Here is a 12670-nt window from a genome sequence, read left to right on the forward strand (position 1 = left end):
CTGGAGGAGGGGAATAAAAGACATAGGAAGGAAGATTAAAACTGCTGGGTGCAGCATCTTAACGCAACTGGTGATAGCCCTAAGCTTTCATTATGCTTGCCTCCAGCGAAATCACTTTGTGCTGTGATACTGCTGTAGCTCCCAAGCTGACCAGGGTCAGGCTGTCAATACTTGGATAGAAGACCTCAAAGCAGCACTTACTTGCTGAAGAAGGTACTGATAATGATTTTGTACCTGGCATCTGCTCTCCTGAACTGCAGCCAGTACAGCGTTAGCTGGCTGAGTGCCGCGCACTGGATTTTAGATAGGGTGAGGATGTAAGGGCTCAGCCACCAGTTATTGTGATTGTTGGTTGTTATCTGAGCTCTGAAGGGCTTTAAGTGAGAGCAGGCTCCCGCTCACCTAAATATAGTGTAAGTTTTGTATATGTGGGAATGCCTGCACCCCAGTGAGCAGAAAGACAAGCTGTGGGAGAATAGAGGACACACTCCAGTTCTCCATTGAAAGCAATTAGAAAGGTGTGTTGGCCCGAACAGGATTAGTTGTTCACCCAGAGAGCATCTAACACATGGCAAAAAGTCAACTGGTGTGCTCCTTCCTAACTATGGCTCTCTGTTCAGTGAGCTCCTGTTAACCCTTCCCAACACCAGATCGCAGTGGCCTTACCCATCTTTTCTTTCCCCTTGTAGGTTCCCATCTCCTAGATGCTATTTTCCTGCTGCGTTCCCTCTCTCCTTTTCCTTCTCCTGTCCCACCCTACACATCCTCTGTGGCCTGCAGCTGCAGCAGGATGAGCAGAGGGCCAAAACTGCTGCAATGGTAGTAACAGAAATTGGAGAAAAGAGCAAGCAAGGTCTTCTGCACGATCCAGACTAGCTCTTCATGCCCAGGGGAGGGTACAGCATGGAAAAGGAAATGCCACAGTTCATTGTTGGCTATTTAAATCATGCAGTCAGCAAACCTAGGCTTAAAAAACTGAAAGTGCAGATCATCAGAGCTAAAAGGAAGACTGCTGGCAACCACTCATACTGTGTTGTGGTTGACTTCCAGCATGGATAATCTAATTTGGTCTGTTTAAATATATTGTTGCCTTTGTTTAAATTCTTTCCTACTGACCATGTGCTCATGCCTTGAGAACTCACTAATTGCACTGCTGCTACTGAGTGGGAAATCATGGTAATACATGTATTTCTGTACCCTTGCCTGAAACAATGACTTCTGTTTCTTGTGTATTGCAGAATTCTTTGTAGACCTGGACTCAGTGATGGGACCCTTAACACAACACAGCAGTATGACCAATCTGGTTCGTTACGTTCGCCAAGGACTCCACTGGCTCCGCATTGAGGCTCATTTGTTGTAGTGACTGCTGCCCTCTTCATAACATCCCCATTCTTCTACCTCTACCAGCGCAGAGACGATCACTGGTGGAACTCCACTCATTTCTGGAAGTTTATTCATGTAACTTCATTTTTATTGCCTTTTTTAATATCCTATCTATTGGAAGTAGAAGTCACCATAAATGGAACTTATGACTCAAGAGCAGTATGTGTTGTACCATCTAATCATTTTCGACAATTTTCTATACCTTGTGTCTCCTGGATCCTGCCATCCTTATGTGCTTTATGGAACGGTACATTCCCTGCAGTATTGTTTTAAGTCCATGCTGCCTTCAAGTGAAAACAAAAAAGCACTTTGAGAAGATATGGATTCCTGAGAAATAGTACAAAGCGTCTTAAATATTTGAGGGTATATATGAGAAGTCCCTTCTGAAATAAATTAGTAGAAGTTATAGCTATTCATTCAAAATCATCTTCTGAACCTGAATCAAGCTTTTTGATGCTTAATTCTGGCATCATTACCTGACACAGTACATTCCTAAGATTTCATACTTCCTGTAGGCCTAATCTCTAAAAGAGAACATTGAATATCTTACAGGTACATAATGTAAGATCACCAAAGGTGTTAAGAGGTAAAAGGTTGAAGGAACGCCTCATTAAAGAACAATGACACACTATGCAATGAGGTTTTGATATTCCATTCTTCCTGTTTATTGTTGACTTAATAATTTCAGTAGGCAGCAGAATTTATTGCAATTTTTAGGCAATTTCAAAATATTAGCTTTCATAGTCTTACCTACCATTTCTGTACTAAATCTGTGAATTTTCTTTCAGTTTTACTGCTTAGTCTCAAACCAATATTCATTCAAGATTTTTCTTCATAGAACAATCTCTCTTTGCATAGTGACTCGATGAAAGCAGATTTTAACAGGACCGCTACACTCTAAGCATTGATATTGTATGTAAAAGTCCATTAATAAGTGTATGCAGATTCTTCATGAAACTCTCTAGAAGTTTAACTAACCAGCTACTGTTGAAACATTATAATTCCATGTGGCATCAATTCTCACCTGTTTTGTTCATTTCAGAGCATTAGAAACAAACAGTATTATCTTGCTATCTTGAAAACAATGTCAAATTAAATAAAATCACCAGATTTACCCAAAAGCAATATAACATTTGTTTAATAATGGCCATGAATACTTCAGTCAGATTACCTATTTTCCAAGCTCTGCATCTGTTTACCCATGCTGTCATGTTTTGGACTATTCCTCTAATGCGTGAATAATAATGGGACAATTCAGATAGAATTTCAAAGCAATTGTGAATAAATTACACCATTTCACATTTGCTCTTTCTTCTTCTTTTTTCCCCCCGTTATAAACTGCACTGCTCTTCTGGTGCCACTGCAAGAAGCGCTGGTGCATGAAACAAAACAAAATGAATTTATATCAATAATTCACCAGACTTTAAATGGTCTCATCTCATTCTTAATATAATGCCTGCATACCTTACTGAACTGTAAATTCCATTTCTATAAACAGAAAATGCTCATAGCAATGTAAATATTATTCTGTCTCATCTCATTGAAATAATACAATATGTGTATTAAATGCCATCCAGCTATTAGTTAATTGCAATTACCTTCTGCTATATAATCCTGTATATCCTTTAATCTGGTGAGTTATTGGATTCTACTCACTGGGTTGTGACCAGATAAATAGGACAAATTTGCATTTAAAAGGTTCAGACTGTTATGATTTTTAGAGCAGGCCTTGGATATTTGCAATAAGAGCAGTTTAAGGACTCTGCCCAATGCACATTTAAGACAAACATTACTGTAGCTGTTGTACATTAGCTCCCTGTTGTACTAGATTTTCTTAAAAATCAATAATACCCAATATTTTGTTCCATAAGACTGTATTGTAAATGTAGCCAAGGTGCATCATTAGAGAAATCATCCAGTTTAGGGTTGTCTGCAAAGGACATTTGCAGAACATGCACATCCTGTATTATCTGCACATTCCTGTTCCTGAAGTGGTCGATACACCCTTATCTGTTCTCTGAGGGTTTCGGTAACATGGCTGAAACGTGAATCTGACAGCATTTGTCACACTGATTCTGACCCCAGTAGCTGATGCAAAAAAACCGCAACAATGAGAACTATTCAGAAATGTAGACGAAAGGTGGTTATTGGGTGTTTTTAAACAAAAAGAAAAAACACTTCGAGTATTTTATTTTATTTTTTTGAACAGGCTGAGTACTTGAGATGAAGTAGTGTTGGGGTGGTTTTGATATAAGCCAGAGTTTTCCATTCTTTTTGTAAGATCTCACTAATGAGATTCAGTAAGTATTTAGTCTAATTAAGTGCATTTTCGTCACTTTTTCCTTTAATGTAGACTGAAATCCTATACTTCCATGCATTTATGAAGGATAGATATGTCTTGAAATACAATCTTCAGACTCAAGACTGTTCAAAGAGTTAGCTGCCGTCACTCGGTGAAGACAATGTATTATCTTTCCCCTGTTGCTTCCAGTAAACAGACTCCTGTCTCTCAATTTACCCCGTGTTCACAATCTTTTGCTTAAACAGCTTAAGGAATTAGCCCACCTGGTTTTGTATCTTGTGACTTAGTTTGAAATGTATGCTGAATCAATGGCACGATTAGAATAAGTCCAGCAGTCAAGTCTAGGATCACAAGCCAACTTACTATTTAGCAGTCTTGTTTCAAAAGCGGCTTAGAAACAAATTAAATATGGAGAGTGAATTACTGTCTTATCCCTGGGGATGATGCTTCTTTTGGGTTAGTTATTAAGGATTATTGCACTTTTACAGGCACTATATTCATCTCATTTCAAATGCCAACATGTCATCTTTGTGAAATCATTTTACCCCTTAAAATATTACTTCCAGCAGAGTTAATCAAATGAGATTGTTTGTTTGTTTCAATCCATGAGGAAGCAGCATGTGTTTGCTTGGCCATGTGCTGTGTCTGCTCTTAACACTGCACACTTCAGGCATTCAAACTCGTGAACCAAGCACCAAAAATTGCAAGATTGGCTTCAAATCATGGGTTGTGGGGGTTTTTTAAAATAAACTTTTTTTGGTTCTTGTATTGCCTTCTGGATACTGAGCTTTGAGACTGATTTCATGACAGGTTTTCAGGCATTTTTCAAGCATGCCGAGGGCCAGAAATGACACATATGTTTTTAATAGTGATAAACTGAGACAGTGATGTAATCCCTTGATTTCTGCAGCTGGGATTTAAGGAGGACACCAAGCTTCATAAAAAATTGCCAGAGCTGGCAAGACTGTCATCTGTGTCCTGTGCTTCAGGAGGTTTGGAGCAGTATCAGTAGTTCGGCAGTGAAGGGAGCATGCCAGTAAAGGGCTAAATACAAGCATTTGGGAGCTCTGTTGGTAGGAGATCCAAGGGCAGCGAAGTCCTAAGTGCTCAAGCAAGGCATTTACATAGCACCTAACCTCCATGTCAAGAGCTGCAGCAGCTCTTAAGTGAGGTATTTGACAATGTGCAGGCAGAATATCCTGCTCTGAGTGCAGTATCTCTAGCCATGTGATGTGTGTTGGGTCCTTGAGAGCAGGGATCCGAGGGAAAGCCTGAGATGATGTATCCCGTACGGGCCCTGTTCCCCTAGACCCACTGGTCGCTGGTCTCAGCTAATGCTCCCTGGGCTCCTTTCAAAGGACGCATCGCTCTTCCCACACTTAGCAGAGTGACAGTGTAAACGGTTCATGCTGAGTTTGGAAAGCTGGGTTTGGCCCAGTATTTGTGCTTTTTATTTTATTTTCTTTCATTTTGTCTTTTTTAGTCATTTTCGTTTAGCTTACAGCCTTTTTGTTGGTAGTGTTGATGGCAACTTTCACAGCTTGCTTCTTATAGCTTAATTTCACTTTTTCTTACATGGTCTCTGGACTTTTAATCTTTTAAATAGTCTCTCTGTGAATATATTGTCTCATTTATAAAGGACCTCCTTTGAAAGATAGAGACAGGTCTGTTGATACCAGTGTGGGGTTTTTTTGAGAATAAAGATCTAGATCTTCATTCCTCCTAAAGGAACAAAAGCTGAGAAATTGAATCTGGGCCTTATTTCTATGCTTTTTTAATTTCACAGATTTTATGATGTTCTTCCATTGTAACAGTTTAGATCCACTGACAAGTTTTTAGGTACTTTGGAAGAAATATTTTCATTGTATTTTTATCAGTATTTAATGCTGTCTAAATCAAATTATTAGTTTTGTGAGAGCAATTTAAAAGACAGCAAAAATAGGGCTGGTAAGGATTCTGACTTAGGTATTAATATACTTCTTTGCTTTGAGTTCAGGAGAAACTCCACTACACCCAGTGTTGACACAAGCACATGTGTGTGTGTTACACGTATGTACGGATTTGGATGTGGATTTGCAACAGAAAGTCCTTGCTCATTACTTCATAGCACAGGCGAAAAGATGCAATAGCCATAAAGAGAAAACACTCGTACCGCTGCTGAGTGGTAGCAGAATTATTGAAATGTTTCTCTGTAGTTTTTTGTAGTCCTATTTGCATCTATTGTCTCCTTGCAGGCAGTGAAGGTATGACAGAAAGTAGCAAGAACTCTGTCATCTTGGTCCTGTGGTCCCTGAAGTCAGTGTCAAAAGTGAATGTGCTGTCAATGTATTGTTTTTCAGAAGGTTGACTCATTTGCAATAGACCAGTGTCTTGAAATTTTAAGGAAGGCAAAATATTTCACAAGTCACCAAAGAAAATGTGTAGAAATGCCCTATACGTGGGCAGGCCTGCAGACCAAGGTGTCATTGCAAAGGGCCTTTGCCTCTCGCAGCATCTCCCCAACCTTACCAAGAGTGCCCTGGGAGCGAGGCAAAGGGGGTGAAGATGAGAAACCAGTCCACTGTCCTTACGACATCTTCCAGCTTTACTTTACGTACTGTTTTATATAATAAACCAAGTCTTGTAAATGTTAGGAGAGCTTAATTCCTCTGTTTCTAATACTCCTCCTGGACTTCCATGATATAACCAGACCACTGTACACAGCAGTGCATATAGGCATTCTGTATTGTCTAATGAGATAGCTAGATAGATCGATCTGTATCTCACTAGATATAGTGACATATTTTAGATATATCACTTGATATGTTGCAGCCTATATAGAGACTAAAAGCTCAGTTATCAAAACCTCCCTGCTACTGAATGCAAAATGTTCCTGCCTGACTTGCAGAGTAGCCATCTTCTCTACAGTATTCTTGTCAGACCTGCCTTTCTGATGGACTCGGTAGCTTTACTTTAGCCATTCTGTTTCAAAGATGTTTTGTCTATTTCTTTTGTCTTCCAAGATCATTGATTCTGATCATCTCGCACCAGTTTAAACCCGTGGTGGTAGCTGTTGAGTCAGAAGAGATTGAATTCAGATCTTGTGTATAGCCAGGGGGCTCTACAGGTAGAAATGAGAGCAAGTTCAGGTGCGGATGAGTTGCTGCATAAAACTGGTGTCAGATGAGACAAACCTGGCCTCATCAGGAGGCACTTCAACAGAAATACTATGAAGATAAGCTGTGCCCAGAACCACAGGGTATGTAGCAACATCTCAGGCAGCCCACTGATGCTGTAATCATATTAGGCAGTGGTTAAGATGTGAAGAGTGGTTTAAAGACTGGAGCAAGTTGGCGTGGTCTGGCATTATGAATTTAACCTGTGTATGCTTCTTGGGAGAGGGGTTTCACTGCTGTTGGTATCTCCTGCAAAAAACCACTTATACTATGGCATCCTACAAAATCCGAGTATGGCACCTTCCCATCCAATTCCTTAATCCACCTCAGGGTGCCACCACTCGTCACAAAGAGCTAATGCTTGTCACTGCCCTGAAGTCACCATAGAGTTAAACCATTTTTCCCTTACAACTCCAGCAAGGACCAAGCCCAGGGACCCAGCGGCCAGCTCAAGTAGCAATGTGTGTACTCAGTGCTTTGGAGAGAGGCCGCAGATAAGTCCTGACCTTGCCTACCGCAGGCCGTGGAGCTGCACAGAGCTCCCTGAGCCCTCAGCCTGCTCAGGGTGTTGGGGTACTACAGGTCTGCGCAGTGTGAATCCCCACGTAACCCTGGCCACAGTGTGGGTGGGACCAGTGCTGTGCTCAGCAGGCCTGAGTGACCCCAGCCCCACCGCCCGGGTGCAGCAGAGCTGTGGCTCTGCACTGCTTTTAGGTCTTGGTCCTCTGCGGCTGCAGATGGGACTTGGATTCGAGCACTCACTTTTACGTGCACTGCATCTGGAGACGCCAAACGAGTTGACAGAAGCAGTGCATGCAGTAACATCATAAAACTAAGGCAATATTCACTGTATGTAGAATTGCAATGTAAATTGTAGTGTCCACAGGACCAGCTGTGCTTACAGGACTCTAGCTGAGTCCTGCTGATGTCAGTGGTAAAAGCCATGTGAGTGGATGATGCAGCTGTTTGAGACTTGTTTTCTTCTTTGATTTTAACTGAGTTCCCCTCTATGCAAGTTCTGTAAACTCTCTGTGCTGGCTATAAGTTTACTCACACTTGTGTGAGTGTCATCCTGTTGTAATTCCATTGAAAAACCCATCAAGTAGAGATAGCCCTAATTTCTACTCAGTTATTTCCTTCTCTGAATCAGAAGGAAGGTCAGATTCCTTCTGAAGTGAATTTCATTGTTTTAATGGACAACAGTAACTACAATGGACCAAACTCTGAGCTAAGCAAATGTAAAGTAACTTGACTCAGCTTGTGGAATTCATGGGACCAAATTTTGCTGTCATACGGCAATCATGCAAGTCTTACGGAGCTTGCTGGCCTCTGTTTATCAAGGGAGAAGCTGGTTAACAAAAATGGCATAGCATTACTGGAGTTTATTGGGCCAGTACTTCAGCTGCATTAGCCCAATTAATTCAATGGAATTACACCTATTTTTGTTCTTGCTGAGCACTCACCCCACTGAAATTAGTTCAAGGTCTCTGGACTAGTGCTGGAATAACTGCAAGCAGACTTGTTCTTCAACCAGACCGTATGTTGACTCAGCCCTTGCTCAGGGAAACCACCATTGACTTCAGTGACAAATAACGTGGAGTTACGGACGTGAAGAAGCTTTGACTCACTGGCAGGAGGCATTTACCCTTGAATTTATGAACAAACCGAATAGTGGATAGCAACACACATGCTTTACTTGTGACAGAGGTAGAGTACAAGTTCCTCAGCTGGTGTAAACTGGTGTAGGAGTACTGATTTCAGTGGAGTTAATCCAATATGCACACACTGAGGAGCAAACCCTCTAACCCCAGACTAATTTTTGCCAATATATCTCTATGCAGATAAACTCCCAAAGCTTTTATCATTATGCCTTTTTTACTGATCATGCCAATGAAATGATTAATGTACCATAATCCTTGCCTGTAAGGAAATATTGTACTTTGCAAAGCTATGCAGTATAGAGCACATCATAAAACTGCTTTAGACCACACAGTCTGGAAAAGCGTTATCAGAAACTAGACTAGCAGAGCAGCTTTTTATCTGATGTCGATTACACTTTCACTCTGCACTTCCACCGCTGAGAGTTTTACATATGGAGTGAATGATGGTTGTACGTTTCTGATGACTGTGGGCCAAAGCTTCAGCTGATGTGTCTCTAAGTAGCTCCGTAGATGTCAGTGCTGATTTACACCAGCTGAAAAACTAGTCCTCTCCCTTTTCATGCTGTGCTGTATGTGCTAATGCAGCTTTATAAATACATACTGAAGCTGAGTATATATTGAACTATTCTGATTCAGCACCAGATAATCCCTGCTAAAAGAATTGGAGGGTAATTTCTGCCTGCCATCTAGGCTTGCATATGTTTTGGTTTTAACTAAAAGGCATGTTGCAATTTCATTACCTCTGAGTTTAAATATTTACTGGCATCAGCATTAGCTTGCATAGAAAAATGGCAAATAAATTCAAATGTGTCATAAATGCTCTCAGTCTAGAGATGGAATCTGTTACTTTAGTTCAAAGACATTGCAGCAGGCTAAAGTGGTTTTTCTAAGCCAAATGGGTTTTGTACATTTAAAAGTCATGGCAAATATTTATCTAGGCCCAATCCTGCCGTTCTTCCCCTGAGCGTCCTAATCGGCAGGTTACTCCACTGAAGTCCACAGGAGTAACTGTGTAAATTAGAGCTCAGGCCCTGAATCAGGCACTGAATATGTTAGGTTGATGCAATCAGGAGTTTAATTTTAGCCATATGTATCATTTGAGGACACTTAAAAATTATGTACATTTTATCCAAGCTGACAGTCCTTGTAATTCCATAAAATACTGTATAATTTATTCCTGTCTGTATTTTTGACATCTCTGGATTGCATATCTTCTACTGAATCTTAAATGCTGTTCTTTTAAAACCCACGTTCAAAAGGTCTAGGACATGTTGTCACAGAATATGAAAACAAGTCAAAAGATCTGGTTATTTTTTGCTTTGGTTTTGAGCTCTCCTTTGGCTTGTGTTTTGTCTTTGGCAGTAGTACTCCCGGTATTTTAAAAATGGCTCAATTCAATTCAAGTTGCTTCCTGTCTTCTGAAAAAAAAAAAAAAAAAGGCAAAATACAACTAAGGTTCAGGAAAAGTAGTCCTGGCAACCTCAGTGGATGTTTGCTCTTTCTAGTTGTCTTGGTTTTTTAACGTAGCCATGTTGGGAGTAGTCTAGTATGTGCGTTCTCTTGCCCACCATTTCTGGCTGTTGTGGCAAATACTATTTTTTCCTTTTTTTTTTTTTTTTCTTTTGTGTGTGTGTGTGTGCGCGCGCGCATGTATAATTAACCAAAATATCAGGAAAATTTATATATGCTTTCTTCTGGTTCCTGGAAATAGAGCAACATTATGACCTTATGGTCTTCCAGCAAAAGTCAGATTTAATTTCTGCATTGCAGTGCAACTTAATTAGCTGTTGGAATTAGATTACAGTTTACTAAATGGCCCTTTACCTTACATTCTTACTTTTTATTTACTATTGAAGTAGCCTTTTTTTTCTCATGTGTGCAAATATCATATCAATAATCATTGCAATTCCACAAGGTGTCTTTGTTCTGAACAAGCATGTTATTCTTGTAAAGTTTTAAGTATAAGTTAAGATGTTTTGTACAGACCAAGGTAACTGTTAAAATGTCAAGCAATTACTGAAATGTTGTATAGTTATAAAAGTTTGATTTCTTTTGCTTTATATGTATAAAATTGTATCTTGCCTGTTTTGCTTTGTATTTCCAACGTGTTGCACAATTATGCATTTTGTTTACATTTGTTCCTTCTTCAGAAAAAAAAGAAATAACAGTAATACTTTATGTACAAACATTTTAAATGTACTTTTGTTGTTTTTAAACACAATGTCTCTGTATAAATAATATTGGTTGAACTGGTACATTTGTGTCTCTCATAGAGGGATTAATTATACTGCCAGTGCATTGAATTATTTAAAAAAAAAAAAAGTAAAATAAAATTTTTATGAAAATGTAACCCATTTTATCACTATAAATTATTCTGTCTTCTGCTATTTTCTCATTCCTCTCCCAGGATACAATAAGTACAGTACAGTAAGTACTGTTTGTGGGAGAGCTGTCACTGGTTTTAATTTTTAATCAATGTGTTTGTGTCATTGCGGAGACTTAAAATGACTCGATGTTAGAAAATAATGTAGTGCTGATACCAGCTGTGAGGTAACAGGATCAATAGCGTGTTTCCCCCATCCCTGAAGGGCCTCAGCTGCAAGACAGCAGCCTAAATCCTGTCCGTCCCAAATCCAACCTAAAGAGCAAAGGAGCCAGGCTTCAAAGGCAGGATTTTTTTGGTTGCTTGCTGACAAGCAGCCCAGGGCTCCGGCATGACTGAAGTGGTGCAGTTCAGCGTGCTGACCCTCTGCACAGGGCGCATTTCTCCCCAGGGGCTTCCCGGGATGACAAAACTAGAAACGCCAGGTTTTATATCGTCATTGCAGAAATAGCTCTAAGAGCCAGTGCCAAGAATACCAGCTCAAAAGAGATGTAAAAGCTCTCAGGAGATGCTAAGCAGCATGTGATGTGGCTGCCCAGCGCAAGGCTGAATGCCCGGTGCTGCTGAGCACGGAGCAAGTGAGGTCAAGCTGCCCGCCGGGGAGGGACGAACCGCCGCGCTCCCGATGCAGAGTCCAGCTCAGGCCACTGTCTCCAAGCAAAAGAAGTCGTCACTGTGGTTTGCTGTACAGCGCCTCGTGCTTACAGTCCTGCTTAAAACCTTTTCATCTTAGTCTGGAGAGTTGCGTGCTCTGGAGGTGCTGCAGGAAGGCACGGCCGGGAGGCGGCTGGCGGGGATGTCTTAGCCCAGACAGTGTCGGGGAGGGAGGGGTGGCGAGATGGTGGTGTGAAAGGATGCTGTGAGGGGCGTACCAGTAGGTGTTAGTCTGGATTTGAGGCTGAGTATTTATTGTAATGTCCTGCTTAAAACAAAGGGCCAGTCTCTGGTATCCTACACCTTCTCTACGCAGCTCTGATCACATGAAGCGGCTTAAAGCTGTCCGGTCCAATCAGGCTACAGCTTTTCCAGTGTTCCTCAACCCCCTTGTGTGAATGGCTACCTGTAAAGAGCACCAGTCCTTCTTAGCAATAAGTCGCTTCAGAAGAAAATCTGGAATGGGATATTTGGAGCTCACTGTGTATTGCATCTGCCTATTTTGCATTCAAGGAGCCAGAAAACATCCTCTCTGAATATCTCAGAGAGAGGCGTCTTTTGGGTCAGTGGGAGGGAGGGCAGGTCTGATGTTGCATGTGCTATTCGCTCTCGAGTCCTTAGCATCCTCCGGGTGTGCCCAGAAACCAGCTTGAAGCTTGACTTCAGATAGGCAGCTCATGTCATTCCCTGCATGTGTAACCTTGTAATCGGCTGTGAAGAGTTCTGTGATCCCGGCTATGAATGATGAATGGCTCCACATAAACCTGTGCTGTGCGGCACTGTTAGTGCAACTGCACAACTCAGAAAAAAGCCCTCTAGAAAAAAAAAAAAAAAAAAAAGTGGATAATTATTCATATAGCCATTACATGGGATTCCCACAGTAGCAAGAGCTGCCAGCCTGCTGACTAGAGGGAGAAGTGTCTCCTCCAAACATGGCAATGATGGGGGTAACAGAAGATGGGTGTTTGGATGTTCATTTTCATACACAATTTCACAACCTCAGGCAAGGTAGTGTGTGCCCTTTTCCCCAGCCAAGGAGGCATCTTCCATCCCTCTCTGGTTGTGTGGAGCTGAGGCAGTGGAGTAGGCTGTTGGTAAGAGCTATGCAAGGCTTGAGAGAGAGACAGAAGCA

At 41.2% G+C, this 12670-nt stretch overlaps 1 protein-coding gene across 3 annotated transcripts in view; it reads left to right on the plus strand.

Annotated features, from left to right (window-relative positions):
* The window catches only part of AFF2 (ALF transcription elongation factor 2), a 349091-nt gene extending 338240 nt beyond the window's left edge, over positions 1-10851 (plus strand). For all 3 annotated transcript variants that reach the window (XM_074835138.1, XM_074835139.1, XM_074835140.1), the window contains one exon: positions 1239-10851. In XM_074835138.1, the coding sequence (XP_074691239.1) occupies positions 1239-1360 (122 nt within the window). In that variant the 3' untranslated portion in view covers positions 1361-10851. The remainder of the gene's footprint in view (positions 1-1238) is intronic.
* The last annotated feature ends 1819 nt before the right edge of the window (positions 10852-12670 follow it).

This window comes from Strix aluco, chromosome 10 (assembly GCF_031877795.1).
Source record: "Strix aluco isolate bStrAlu1 chromosome 10, bStrAlu1.hap1, whole genome shotgun sequence".
In the NCBI taxonomy this organism is placed as follows: Eukaryota; Metazoa; Chordata; class Aves; order Strigiformes; family Strigidae; genus Strix; species Strix aluco.